Below are 16,071 nucleotides of genomic sequence, written 5' to 3'. Positions count from 1 at the left end.
ACTGTGGAGATAAAAATAAAAGGACCCCTGAAACAGAGGTCCACACATGCTCTGGTGCCAGTAAAGATTCAAACATTTCATGAGCGAAGGAGAGCGAGAGATGGAGCAAGGAGAGAGGAGAGAGGCAGAGGCAAGTGGGTTGTGTGTATGAATAACTGAACACATGACGATGCATGAATAACACTGTAACTGTGAAAACGAGGATATGAGTTGCCATGTGTTGACTGGGGCCAACAGATGCAGGGGTAGATGAGTGCAATATGAAAGACGCAAATGCGACAACCAACCTCCTCCCAGGTCATGAAAAGCATCAATGAGTAATGGCAGCACATAAAGATAATCAGCCTGAAGAGTTACTGTAAACATTCAGGAGATATGCACCAATGATTAAAGAACTCAGCAAGCGAATGAAAAGAGGATTAAAATGCTGAATGAGGAACCAGTAATTTAACTAAGAGTTCATCTACAGAAAGCAACCAAACATAAAGATAAAGCATTGCACTGGTTGACTAATCAGCCGATCAACTCTGATCACTGGGTCTGCATGAGACAGACTCCCTTCACTGACTGAACTAAATCCCCTGAAATCCATCCCAGATTAGTCCAACTGAGGCAGTGTGCGGTTATATAAGCAGGGGAACACTCACACAAGAAATCATGGCATTAGACCGACTTTGGGTATTTTAGAATCAGATTTTTCTTCTACTGTTGAATTACTGATTGGCTCACTTTAAACCAGGGAACAGGGCCGTGTACATACACGGATAACCGAATTATCAAGATTATAATGTTGATGATGTGACACAGTGATTTCTTTCTGGAGCTGGTTTTGAATTCATCTGGAGTCCTAAAAGTCATACCCAGAAAAGTGGGGCTTACTTATATAGATGGATCAAGACCATGTTGATTTAGGGTAATTCCCAAACATGAATTAGAACTCACGTTCACATTCTGCGTCATGCTAATCTGCCTGGCTTCATTGTTTGTTGACCCCCTATTGCTACATAGGTAGAAAGATGTACCAAAGCCTGTTATTTCAGTCAGAGGGCCGGTGATCAGTGTCTGGGGACATATAAGCAAGGATACACAAGACCATCCTTCGTGGAACCTGTTGGTGACTGGTTGCAGCCGAGCTCACTCATCTGAAACAGCATCATAACTAACACACTGATTGAAATTAAAACAGAACCAATGTTTTGATTTTATTTGTTTTCAGAATCTGTTTTCAACTGTAGGTCTCAGTGACTGAGACTTGAGCTGTGAACAACTTACTTCATACACTGGAAATACATATACAGTGAGGGAAAAAATTATTTGAACCCCAGCTGATTTTGTAAGTTTGCCCACTAACAAAGAAATGATCAGGCTATAATTTCAATGGTAGGTTTATTTGAACAGTGAGACACAACAATGACAAAAAAAATCCAGAAAAATGCGTTTCAAAAAGAGTTATAAATTAATTTGCATTTCCATGAAGGAAATAAGTATTTGTTCCCCTATCCGTCAGCAAGATCTCTAGCTCCCAGGTGGATCTTATGCAGGTAACGAGCTGACATTGGCAGCCCTCTCAGCTCGTTACCTGTATAAAAGAGACCTGTCCACAGAAGCAATCAATCAATCCAGATTCCAAACTCTTCACCATGGCCAAGACCAAAGAGCATCCAAGGATGTCAGGGACAAGATTGTGGACCTACACAAGGCTGGAATGGGCTACAAGACCATCGCCAAGCAGCTGGGTGAGAAGGTGACAACAGTTGGTGCAATTATTCGCAAATGGAAGAAACATAAATTAACTGCCAATCTCTCTTGGTCTGGAGCTCCATGCAAGATCTCACCTCGTGGAGTTTCAATGATAATGAGAACGGTGAAGAATCAGCCAAGAACCACTCGGGAGGAACTTGTCAATGATCTCAAGGCAGCTGGGACCATAGTCACCAAAAAAACAGTTGGTAACACACTACGCCGTGAAGGACTGAAATCCTGCTGTGCCCGCAAGGTCCCCCTGCTCAAGAAAGCCCATCTACAGGCCCGTTTGAAGTTTGCCACTGAACATCTGACTGATTCAGAGGAAGACTGGGTGAAAGTGTTGTGGTCAGATAAGACCAAAATCGAGCTCTTTGGCATCAACTCAACTCGCTGTGTTTGGAGGAGGAGGAAGGCTGCCTATGACTCCAAAAACACCGTCCCCACTGTCAAATATGGAGGTGGAAACATTATGCTTTGGGTGTGTTTTTCTGCCAAGGGGACAGGACAATTGCACCGCATCAAAGGGAGGATGGATGGGGCCATGTACCGTCAAATGTTGGGTGAGAACCTCCTTCCCTCAGTCAGGGCATTGAAAAGGGTCGTGGTTGGGTACTCCAGCATGACAATGATCCAAAACACACGGCTAAGGCAACAAATCACTGGCTCAAGAAGAAGCATATTAAGGTCATGGAGTGGCCTAGTCAGTCTCCAGACCTTAATCCCATAGAAAATCTGTGGAGGGAGCTGAAGGTTCGAGTTGCCAAACATTGGAGAGGATCTGCAAAGAGGAGTGGGCCAAAATCCCCCCTGAGATGTGTGCAAACCTTGTGGCCAACTACAAGAAACGGCTGACCTCTGTGATTGCCAACAAAGGTTTTGCCACCAAGTACTAAAGCACGTTTTTCGAAGGGATCAAATACTTCTTTCCTTCGTGGAAATGCAAATTAATTTATAACTCTTTTTGAAACGCATTTTTCTGGATTTTTTTTGTCATTGTTGTGTCTCACTGTTCAAATAAACCTACCATTGAAATTATAGACTGATCATTTCTTTGTTAGTGGGCAAACTTACAAAATCAGCTGGGGTTCAAATAATTTTTTCCCTCACTGTATTTCTCTCTTACATCTGTAAATTCTTTCTCTGCCAGGTGTTAGGTGTGAGTTATTTATCATCATTTCTATCAAGCTGCATGGCCCCGTGAGCTCGGTATAATTATAGCCCACAACATATTTACATGATTTAGATTTGTTTAAATTATTTGAGCTAATAATGCATTTCTACTAATCAATACAGGCCTAATCATAATCTGGATTAATGGGTAATGCATTCACAAACAGAATACCAATATACGTAATATCAATGTAAATCTAAATAATCACTTTCTTAAATAAAACATAGAGCTGGGACTGGGATGCACCTTACTCTTCAGCACCTTTACAAATCTTGCATCTTTTTGAAAACACCTTTTCTTATTGTACCTTAACTTCTACAGTCATTAATCTAGTGCAACTCACATTTTTGTGTCTGTTTAGCTTCCTAATCTAGCATCCATATTGCCATGAATAACAAAAGGAGGCTAGCACAGCACTGAAGTGTGAGGAGTCTGTCTAGTCTTCTACAGTTTGTATCAGATTAAAAAATGAGGAGTGACAATGACTCCCAAGGGACATACTGACTCCAATAAACATATGTCAGCCTTGTCTCAGACCTAAACTTTAAGGCTTAGGTTGGCTTTGTCATAAAATGAAACTTTTTTATTGAGGATGTCATTTTTTTATCCAGCAGGGTGGGCTCCTTTCTGTTCTACCTATAAAAGCCAGAAATGTTTGCATTTGCTACCTTCAATCTCTTTTATTTCTAATTTGTCTAAAACTATTTTTCTCTTCATGTTTACTGTCCAATCAGCTGATCAGTGGTCTGTAAAGCACTTTGAACCTGCATGAAATAACATTTCATAGATTGATTGATTGTTCAACTCCTCACACTTCACAACTCTACTGCTGCTGGAAATAAAAAAAAAGAGAGAGATTCTGGGTGAGGAGCTGTGATCACTTGTCCTGCCGCTCAACTCTGGGTCCAGGCAGCGGTGAAAAGAAGTAAAACAGGATGAGGACAGATTTGATCACTTGCCAAGGTCTATGGCTCCCAGAGGGACATGTCTTGACCATGTTAACAGATGGCAGATTCTTCTGTGTGTGTTGTTATGTGTATGTGTGTGGCCATATTCATGTGACAGACCAGAGTTGTCTAAGCAGAGCTGGACTGGACTTACAGGCCCGACAGGAGCAACGCTGTCACTTACCAACAAGTTGTTTCCTAACTTATATGTCAAACTGAAATGACAGCATGAACAGCCATCCATTATCCTAAGCACTTGTCCTGTCAAGGGTCGCGGGAGTGCTGGAGCCTAACCCAGCTGTCACTGGTTGAGAGGTAGTGAACACCCTGCACAGGTTGCCAGTCTATCACAGGGCTGACACACTATCTAAAGACAGACAACTATACACACTCACACCTATGGGCCATTTAGTTTTACCAATTAACCTCACATTTGAATCTTTGGATGGTGGGATGAAGTCTGAGTGCGTGGAGAGAGCGCACACAGACACAGGGAGAACAAATACACAGAAAGGCACCCAGCCCGTGTATTCAAACCTGAGTTCTTCTTGCTTAGAGACAACAGTACAGCATGAACATTTAAATAATAAATATAAAAAATATGGCTCTTTTACAACAACCCAACCACAAGGGAACAGTACATAAAAAGCAAGTCTAGACTGAGGTTTATTTCACCACCATGATCTGCTAATTCAACACTGAGTGTAGGAATGGAAACTATCCTGGTGCTTTGTTTAAAACTGTGGTGTTATAGCTCCACAATAGAGCTGTCAGCTTTGTGAGTAGACGAAACACTGCACTAAGTGTTTGTCAACTCAAAAATGCTCTGATGTAATCTTAAATGTAGAACTCGGGTAATAAAGTTATCTTGTGCTAGTTCTGGTTTGAATAACTGCTGGAAAAAGTGACAAATCTAAATCTAATAAAACATGGTTTTCTTGGCCCCTTGTGTATATGGACACTTGTGAGCAGTGTCTCAACTGTTCACGTTTGATCTGATCGCCCAAAATCGGATCACAAACAAAGTGTACAAAAACTATCCTGGAGCCACACATTTTGTGAAGACATGGACAAATTTAACTATGCAACGTTCTTGTATTCTAAGTTCCAAGACATGTAAACACTTTACAGTTCAGTTTCAGTGATATGCATCAGTACTGGAAGCAACTGATACAGATAATTCATTCATGCAGTGAAAATGTTTAACTGTCAATAACAGCTTCTTCCAGTGCTTCACGCATAAACACATGAACAAATCACCTTGTTCATGTTGTGTTTATTAAAGCTAGCCTGTGCATTTAAATGAAGCCATACCGTAAATCTTCTGGATACCCAGCAGGTCATCCATGGGCAGTTTAAAGTTGTCTGTGTCCATGTACTGGTAGAAAGGAGCCATTATAGCCGTGGGATCGTTGGAGTGTTCAAGGCCCAGCGCGTGACCAAGCTCGTGGACTGCTACCAGGAACAAATCATTACCTTGAAATAGAAAGAGAGAGAAAAGACAGAAGATCTGTGAGTGTTTTGCTCCACAGAAACTTTGTTTGCAGCATTTTATGTTTGTCACAAGCATACAAAATTGAGTCCAAATCTTGGTCAGCCCCAGGTTCCTTCTTTGAAACCTTGCGACTTGTCAGGCCGCACCTGCTCTGGTTGACAGTGCCAAAGTAGTTCTGCAAGTTTTGTACTGGCTGGTTAAATTGGTAGTTTCTCAGGGAAATTTTCCATGTTGCTCATGGTTAAACAATAAAATAGTCTTTGTATATTTACACAGTATTTATCCAAACACACAGCATGTGCACGGAGTGGCAAGCAAAAGTATGTGAACCTTTTGGATTTTCATGGTTTTCTGTATTAATTTGTCATAAAATGTGATCTGAGTCAGCATTTAAAAAAAGTATTAACAAATATAATGTGCCTAAAATAATAACACAACAACAATTCTGATCTTTTATGTCTTTCTGAAAAAACATCATACTGTTGGTGGAAAAAGTATGTGAAAAGTATGTTTTAAGAGTACCTGGAAGAAAATTATTTTGAGGGTGTGGACTAGAGCTACTTTGATACATTGCTGCACGTCTTACGTTTGCCAAAGAGCACACTGATGTGTTTTGTGGACTAATGAAACTAAGATTGAACTATTTGGAAAGAACACACAACACCACCACTGGCATAAAAAGGGCACTGTATATCATCTTCATGTCAGATGTCATTTTAAGCACCACACTGCTACTAGCAGGGGGTCAGAACCTGTGGAAAATTAACAATGGAGTGCCTATAGGACGGCTTTTTAAAATTCAGTGTAAATAGGCAAAGGCGCCCCCCCCCCCCCCCACACACACACACACATGTACACAGAAAGCCCTGATCTCTGTAGTTAGTGTGGTAAGCCGATGACTACAGCGGGTTGAACTTTTGACTGAGAAACCCTCGGTGGCTGAAAGCCAAAGCCCAACCTAATTCCAACTGTATTAGGCACAGATATTTGGGATTTAAAACCACGGATTCAAGTAACAACTTACATCACCAGCAATCAAAACAACAACAAAAAAAAAACATTCCTCAACACTCTCTCTTATCTTTTGCCAGGATGTCGACTTGGATCCATAAAGAAGCTCGCCATCATCGTTGAGAAACACATGGGTATACAATTAGGGTTAGACTGCTATGTCTTGTGTTATTTAAAATAGTACACTGGCTGTCTGTGGGAAGCTATTAACCTGATTTCAATGAGACCTCAAAATGTCATGACTGTGCTTCAAAGAAGAAGGTTTTTCCACACTATCATAAATAAAAGTTACGAGAAGCAGAGTGCTCTATGTTGTGGCATCAAACATTAGCAAATCTAAAGACATTAAACACTGGCAATAACTTTTTCAACTGCAAACTAAGATTGTGCCAGTCAAATGCTAAAGACAGAAGCTCAAATTCTGCATTTTAAAGGTGTCCCTCTGCACTCCTCCCTGCTTCCACCTCTCTTCAGTATTACCTTTCTGTGTTTTCTTATCACAGCAAGACTCAACAGAAATGAAAAAGGAGCATCACTTATTCATTGTGATTCCTACCAAAGTGAGGCAGTTATCTGCTGCAAATCTGTCACATGAATAACGCATCAGCAGGCACAGTTGGTGATTCAGATCCCTTCTTAGCAGGTATGGTACAATACTGAAGAATTTATGGACAGGCCGACCACAGAGAAATGTCTTAATTGGGTTCCTGTAGAGAATATTAGCCTGTATAAATGTCAGAGACTCTTTATAGGACTGGTGTAAAGTCCTCCAATGATGGTTTTGGAGCAAAAAGCTTTATGTTTTATGATAATAATTTAAATTAAAAAAAAAAGTGAATGAAAGTTGAAAAATACTGTCAAAGTGAAGAAATATATGCATGCCTGTAATGTTGACCAAGTGTATGGAGATAAGAGTTTATAGCAAATAAAACCAACCACAGGAAGAAAGAAATTAGAAGAAAAGATGCAGCTGAGTGAGGTTTGTAACCACCTGTGAGCACCTGCACTGATCTTTTTAAGACATTATTTGACTATGTAACATAACTCATTATTGTGTTGTATTTGTATTTTATACAGGTTCTTTGTTCTACTTTAAATATCAATAGCAAGTGAGCTGATAGGCAATTATAAACTGAGATAACTAATATCTCTATGTAATTATACACTGTGAGTGGTATGCAAACATACATAGAACTGTATTTTATAACTAGAACTACAACCCTGTGGTTGTATAGCTGCATATTCCTTTTCTGTAATGCATTCACATCTATTCAAGTGTATGACAGATTTGAGGCTGCAGTAAATTTGACCCTTGCCCTTTGACAACCAAAATCTAATCAGTTCTTTCTGTACAAGAAGACATCTGTACAAAATTTTAATATATTTTTTCAAGGTGCTGCAGACATAACAGAGCCATGAGAAAAAAAACTTCATTCACAGAAAAAGCAAGTATATCAGCTACTACACATGTTCTGGTCATGTCAGCTGCATGAGCACAAGGAACGGCTGTCTCTGTCTTTTTCCATCCCTCAATCTTAAGTCAGCCTTTATGGCTTCTGGGGCCATTTGTGGTCAGTGTTGTTACTTTATTTTGGTTCCTTATGTAAGTCACTCTGTGGTAGACAGGGACGTCCTGTCGGCCCTGAGGCCAAAACACAGCCAAGGCAGTGTGTACTGCCTGGCTAATTACCAGGTGGAAGGTATACAGCGCCTACACAGTAGATGGTGAAGTGTGGAGAGAGACGGAGAGGATAGCAGGCAGACAGCGAAGGATGAAAGAGACAAAAGAGATAATGCGAGGGGAAAGTGTACAAGAGGACGAAAGAAGTGAGATGAAGGTGAGACAAAAGGTAATGGAAAGATGGGAAGGAAAGATTTGAAAGAGCAGATAAATAGAGATATAAAAGGTGAGAGGAGAAAGGACGTTGGAGTGATCAGTGCAAGAGGAAAAGCTGAAAAAAACTGAATGATGAAGAGTAGGGGAAAAACTGAGGCAAGGAAACGATAAGACTCAAGACTATTTGCTATCTTGTACGATCTTCCACTGTACTTGCAATCACAAAACATGGAAGTGATGAATTATACCAGGGTAACCTTTGACTCAAGCATTTGTAACACCAGCCTCCTGTCAGCAGGCCATATCTCAGCCACAAACACATAAGAATAAAGCAGGATGCTTCAGCAGCTGGATACAGGGGATCAAACCGCTGTGCAGGGAGGAAAAAGAAGAGAGCAAGTCCTGTACTTTCATCAGTATCTTCTCTACCCTCCACCAATTTTGGCAATAATGTTTGCTTAAATTATTGTATAATCTCCTGCACTACAATATATTTAAATCATAGAAGCTAAATTTTAAACAACTACGCACAAAACCCCATTACTGTTAAAATTCCAATTCCATTCCTATTGAGTGTCCAAGTATAGGTCAAGGTTGCAGCTAATGCTTTCCACACAGTGTTTGCCGTAAAGTAAACAAGTGGTTGTGATTACAAACCAGAAAGCTCTACCTGCTCCTTCTCTGTAATTTATAGGCTCCCTGCACATGCCACTGCTGCTGCAGCCCATCTGCTGGCTGAGGGCATATGTGACATGGGAATACAGGGTTACAAACATGCAGATAAACACACACTGACTCACAAATCAGATACAGATATAGATATATAGATATAGATACATCTATATCTATCTATATCTATCTATCTTTATCTAGGTTATTAGCACAAATAAGACAGGGAAAGCTAGGGGCTCATCTATATGAGCATAACCAGGGGAAGTGTGGGTGCTGCCAGTTTGTTCATTAACACTAGGCTAAAAATGAGTAATTACTGCATTCATAATTTCATTATGTACATATTCTGTATCATCACAATGACAGAGATCTGAACTGAGGGTGGGGTGTGTGTGGGGATGATCTCTGGTCTTTACCTTCACACAAATTATGTAGCAGAGAGCCAAAAGCTAAAACAGGCATTTAACTTTAAAGTCAATTACCGGTAATCTCTGTGTCTCTCTCAGTCATTCTGCCAAAATTCATGTGAATGGAAAATACAGCACATATTGATGTATGTGATTAATTTATCTACACGTGGTACCAATGACATTTGCAGGACTTGGTATTGCATGTCTGTCAGTTATTGTCTGCTTTATTTTTCTTTGTGTGTGGGAATATTTCAATCACTTCCTTTGTCAGGCATGTGTAAGAAATGATAGTACTTGATATCGGTAAGATCCACATCTGATGCCAGGGGAGACTGCAACAGAATAAAGTTCACAGTCCATTATCTCGTGCTGCAGCTGTGTACATTTTATTTGCACGTCAGTGATTCCATCTTGTCCCTGACTGTGTCTCCTATACACAGTAACAAGTTGCTACCTCAGAGTTAAAGGAATGCAGCTGTTCAGCAGTGGAGAATCATACAGCTAAAATGTACCTACGATCTTTATCTGAATGAAAGGTACTTCAGCTGCTGAATAGGTGCTCTTGAGTAAAAAGTACATTTATCCAAAATGTAGTAGAATTAAAGTACAAAACAGCATAAACTAGAAACAGTTCCACTAATCATTATTTGACATTAAACTAACCATCAGCTTAGCGATCATCTGTCTACTGTACATAATACTTGATTTTGCAATGTAGAAACTTTTATCATTGTAGGTGTTTACATATTTACACTGAGTTGTTTCCTTAATACCTTGGATCATTTCATTCAGCTTGTGGCAATACTGGTAGATAATTTATTTTCAGTTTTTTCCCTATTGCCCATATTAGTTGAATTATCATGTCTGCATGTTAGTTTCTATAGTACAGTGTCTCTGGTTGGTGGATCACTAGTCCATGAAAACATGACGTTTATAAATACGGGTGGTACATAAGATATTCTTATTTTATAGTGACATCAATAAAACTACTATTATTTGTGTCAAAGATACTGTTCACGCAGAACCTCAGTAACTTTAAATAAATGACACAGACCACCTGCTTGGTCCAGCAAATGGGCTAAAATAGACTAGTGTGACTGGTGTATGGTATTTTACTGCCCTTAACACTGGCATTGAGTTCAACTGTGGAATCCAGGAAAAGGAAATCAACTGTTATCCACCAGCCAAGATGAAGTTCACAGTACTGACACCGGATGTTGTTTCTCTGAGCTGGTATGTCATCAGGAATCTGAACAACCTTGACCCTGAAAGAAGCTGGCTATAGTGAGAAAGTCGAGACAGGCAGCAGAGACAGCGAAGCAGAGTGCGAGTCAACAAGAGTGTTGGGCATCCAGGAGTGCTGTGCTGTACTGACGAGCTGCCAGAGGACCTCAGTCCAGTGGTTCACTGCCTGGCTCAGAGGGCCCCGGGCACACACAGCACTGCTGACTGTCAACCAGAGCTGTGTGCCGGACTCGACAGAGTGACCATTGTAAAGAAAGTAGCCAAGTACAATGCCTGCATTCTGCTCACTTCTCTTTCACATGCTGTCTGCTTCCAAACATACTCTCCCAGGACAAAACAGACACACACAGTGAGTGCATTTCAACACAAGTATGAACACCAATGTTTTCACATATCAGATTACAAGAATTTTCATCATCATGTTGGAGTGAAAATGCATCCCTGTACATGTCATTTTCATTGCTTCCCCAGACACCTAGAAATCAACCAGTACTCTACAGCTGAAGTGATTAATCAAACAGGAAATTGATTGATGACCAGTGGAAACTTTGATTAACCCACTGTTAATGTGGCTACCGCGGACACTAAACGTGCAGTGTCAGTACCCTCATCTCAGTTGTTTCGCTTGCTTTAGTCCCTCATCTATACTTCTATCACTTCTCTCCCTCTGCCTGCCACAGCTCTCTATTCCCTTCGCTCTAGGCTGTTGACATTGGTTGAGCAAGACCTGAATCAATTGCACTTAATTCTCACAAGCTTGTCAGAGAATAAAACCATGGCTGAAAAACATATGTACACTGGAGTACACTGGAGTAATTATTTATTTACAGAGCCTGCTACAAACAGAAATTCTGTGTGTGGAACATTGCCAAGGATCCAAATATTGGCTGCTCCAGTGGACTTGAGGTAAATAAACCAGCAGAGAGGAGGAACAAAATGTTGCCAAGAAAAAGGACATCCTTTATTCTTGTCATGTTTATCTCTGTGCAACACCTGTGAGGGAGGCGAGGATATGCGTACATTTTCATTGTGATCATTAATCATTAATAATATGTTTGCAGACAGCAATGTTATTTCACCACAGAAATGATGGCAAAAACGTTTAAAACTCAGCTTGTTCCAATAAACTACACAACATTTTCTACATTGCTACAAACCCCCAAATTCAATACAGTATACTGTAAGACAGATCTTATAAAGTTTTTTAGCAATGCCACCCTTTAAAAATAATCTAAAAACGTTAGGTGTGTAAGTTCCTAAATTGAGGCAGAAGCTGCGACAAATGTCTACAGCTTTGTGTTGCAGGGCTTCTTGAAGGATGCTGAACTACAAGTGAGATATTGACAGATGCTGCCTTTGTGAATGCATTCAGAGTTCCTAGCCTGAGGTCTTAATGTACTGTAAGTAGGTTACAAGGCACATTCAGGGTTAATTTCTTTGATTTCCTGGTCCAATTTGTAACAAAGAGTGAGATTTCATTGATGTTGGTATGCTACGGCAGCCTAGAATTTCCAAATATCTATATCAGGGATGCCAACTTGGCTACTTCTACCTTTAAATAGAAAAAGAAGATGCACAAGAGGTGTTTCTTGAAGGTTTATAAAATGTGGGCATTCTCAGAACGAGATGTACCCTCAGCAGGATTGTTTACACTCTTTGCTAAGGATTATGGGTATGAGGTTATGAGAGCATCTGACTGACTGGTGGGAGGGCAAGCCTCCCCAGGTATACAATTTGTGTGTGCGTGTGTGTTCATGTGTGGGGGCGGAAGAGAGTACCGTCACCCACGTGGAAGTTGATGCTGCTGTCAGTAGGCGGCCGTCTATTTCTAGTGGCAGCCTGGTGGGCAGGAACGCATGCTGATATCTCTGCTGTCTTTCTCTTCAGCTCATTTTCTTTGCCAAAGTGTAAAAGCAATTATTTAAATCCTCTATCTTTCTCCAAAGTGGCACTCATAGTTGTTATGTTTAATTAAACTACCATGGTTATGTAACCACCAGAGACAAATATTTTCCCACAGGTGACATATCTAAAAACAATTTAAATAAAACACATGACTGACACACACGTGCTACTGCCACAGCTAATATTAGCAGATATTTAGTTCTCATAAACTCTCTGGCTTCCTGCCATAAAAACAATATCACCCCTCCATTTTTTCAGTGTTTCTTCTGTCACCATCTGCCAGTACTGCAAAGTCTGGAAACGGTTCGTACCATGAAACAGTTTGCTCTTTTATATGCCAGTTAGTATGTTTCAATTAATCGAATCAATGTAATGTTGATTTCTATAGGCCACATTTCTATTAACATTATTGTTTACTATATCAGTGCTCTGAAATGTCAAATGTCTAATTAGTGATTATTATGATTATTTATGATTTATCATTAATTTGCTTGCTCCTTTTTTTCCTTTGTTTTTAGAATATTTTGTATAAATGTTTTATTTTTATATTCAATTTTTAAGGTAAGTCGTTTAGCAAATGCAGATGGTTAATAGCTTCCTGGCTAGCTCTGGTGCATTTAAAACACCCTTTATTAATAAACACTGTCATTGCACAACAATAATACAATTTATAGGTGTAGTTTCAAAAGGCAGAGAACACTAGAGGTTGGGTTTACCAATAAATAAATAAATACAAATAACAAAAACAAAGCTATATTCTAATAGCTGCATATATACATATTAGGTCAATCCGACAAAAGACACTTCCACTTTCTTACAAAAAATGTTCTGTAGTACCACCTTTATTTAGGAATGCTGCAGGCATGCCTGAATAGTGCCTGCAGCTCTTTCTGTCAGGCCATGTACAGCCCCAACAATCTCAACCAAACATTGGTTATGACAGTCTGTATGTTGCTTGAGAAGCAAGCACAGACAAAAGAAAAACAGTACACTCGTTGCCGCCACTTAAAAATACTAACCTGTATGTTTTATATCATATCTCATCCATTCATCCATTATCCTAACTGCTTTTCCAGTCAAGACTTGTAGAAGTGCTGGAGCCATTCCTAGCTGTCACTGGGCAATATATTAAATAATATTTTACTACATCAAATATATTTAGACGGTTCATGGTTCATGCCATACATTATACTGCTCGGCATCATATAACAGTGTTACATCATGTAATGTCAACTGCAGTGTGCAGTGTTCTTCCAGCAGTCTTGAAGAGTGTGTGCCTGTGTGTAAGTTTTCTGTGTTGTTTTACCCCGTGTCCTCACACAAACTCTACTTAAAGTAAGCTAACCATCAATACCGTTCCTTCTGTCTGCCCAAATCTAGCCATGTTGGATTGTCCCCACAACTCATGCATACTTAAACTTCCATTAAAAAGACAAAGGTCTGCACCTGTGGTAAGAAAAAGCATCTGATTATCCCCATTTACTTCCTGAGAGAGACAGAAAGAGGAAGTTTAGTAGTGTGAACTTTATTTCTGACAATTCAGTCTGTACTGTTTACATACAATGAAAGCTTTAGAAAAAAAGAGCAGATATATATGAAAAATAATACAGTACAGTACCTAATGATCGCTGTAACTGTCTAGAGTTTTATACGGTATTATACGTTTATGCTAGTTTCTTTGTATGGTTGAGTAGGGAAATACTCATTTCACTTGATAACCAAGCAAGTAGACACATGTTCCATTATCGTACTGCTATAGCATAAAATAATCGCAATATGATTCACCAAATCATGCAGCCCTAATACAGAGCCTGCAAAATGTCAAGCTCAGCAACTGCAAAACAATTAGGAATTATTTAACATTCCTGACATACCCTTTAAGACTAGAGATTAGAGACTGTAGATACCAGTTTGTATCTTGTCGGTGTTCCAGTTGTTGGATTTTTTTTACATTATACAAATAACTACAAATACCTAATCTAAGTTATGAAAAATCCATCTTTATTGAGATGACACTCTTTATCAGTAGTACTTTTAAGGGTGTTCAGTAGGGTGTAGACTTGATTATTAGTCAGTTAATGACTTGCACTCTTCCCACTAATTTTAAGCCACAACCATGTTCCATAAAATATCTAGTTTTAGGGATTTTCCCAAGGTTTCTTTAGAATTTCAGAGTCTCACGTGACCGAAAAAAGAAAGTGCCAAAAAACAAACATATGCGCAAACAAAAAAATACAAACATCCACTGCAAAGCACCTGAAAGTAACGAGATTAGATGTAACTTTACTTGACCGTTTAATCTGGAAAATTAGACCAAATTAAAAACAAAAATACATCAGGAATGGAACAACAAAGCCAAACACTAACACGTAGAAGCAGAGTACCAACCTGGTACCTGGACCATTACAATGTACAGACTGAGTGACTAGAGTCTGACAAAAGACAGATGGACAAACTTCCAAAAACTTTGTCCAAACAATATACTGTATAAACGCACTCTTTCCAACATTTGGAAAAATATAAACTGTGATGTCTGAACAACAAAGAGAAACTGTCAGCAGGAAATATAAACAAATCTGAAAAAATCATTAGGTGAATTCCACATCATTTCTGATTGATCATCTGATTCAGATGGTAAAAGAAGATATCACCTGTCTTTGTAGGAAGACGAGTGATATGTGTGATCTTTGTCATTTTTTCTTACCTTGCTCCCAATTCATTATTTTACTTTTAACAGTGCTTTAACTAATACCAATGAACTCAAACCTATAAAGTGACACAGGAGGAACTACAGAAAAAAGGGAAACAAGGAGAAGAGTAGAAAGAGAGTTCAACGCTTCCGCCTCATCACTCAGCGGGAGTAGCAACCTAAAAATAAAGTGGCACTGACACCGTATGCACTTCCACTGCTCAACCTCACCTGCTTTTTTCTTTCTTGTGCTCTACCCCCTTTACTATCTCTGATTTTCTATTCAGTTTTCTTTCTTTACAATTCCCTAACGCATGAAAGATTACAGAAGATTGATCTCCTTTCATTGTCTGCTGGTAAAAATGCACAAAATGACAGCCACTTTGGCTGTACAATCAAGGTACAGGATTGGACTTTGATAATAGACCACTATGCTGATCAATGCTAGGGAGCCAAGTTTTTCTTCTATGACCATCAATACATCATCATACTAGTGATGGTTGTGTTTAAACTCTTTGTTTCATTTTGGGAGGAAGTGCAAAGAACATAATATTAATAAACCTGAAATCTCTCATTTCCTGTGTGTAGGTCTAACTCACACACTGCATTATGTTGCTGGAGGTCACTGAAGGCATACCAGGCTTTATAAGTCACTGTCCCTCGGGTGAGGCTAGGCGTTTGTGTAAAGTAGTGGTATGTCTTAGTGGTGGTACAATGTTTTTGTTTTTTTTTGTAAAATTTTATCAGCCTAGGTGTGATTGAAAGTCAAAATGTGTTATATCTGTTCCTATGTGCATCACTGTAATTTTTTTACAATGAAATACACAGCGGCCTCAGCCCACAATGATGACCTTGTGATAAATCACACATCACATCACATGTTTTCTGTTGTATAAAAATAGGAACCTGTCAAACAAAAAAATAACTTCTGCAGATGCAGTCC

General features: G+C 39.4%; 1 protein-coding gene across 2 annotated transcripts in view; it reads right to left on the bottom strand.

Annotated features, from left to right (window-relative positions):
• LOC113164290 (matrix metalloproteinase-16) overlaps positions 1–16,071 on the bottom strand; it is a 69,446-nt gene that overhangs the window by 21,741 nt on the left and 31,634 nt on the right. For both annotated transcript variants that reach the window (XM_026363527.1, XM_026363528.1), the window contains one exon: positions 5,179–5,340. In XM_026363527.1, the coding sequence (XP_026219312.1) occupies positions 5,179–5,340 (162 nt within the window). The remainder of the gene's footprint in view (positions 1–5,178; positions 5,341–16,071) is intronic.

This window comes from Anabas testudineus, chromosome 2 (genome assembly GCF_900324465.2).
Source record: "Anabas testudineus chromosome 2, fAnaTes1.2, whole genome shotgun sequence".
NCBI lineage: Eukaryota > Metazoa > Chordata > Actinopteri > Anabantiformes > Anabantidae > Anabas > Anabas testudineus.
This window is presented reverse-complemented; position numbering and strand designations above follow the sequence as displayed.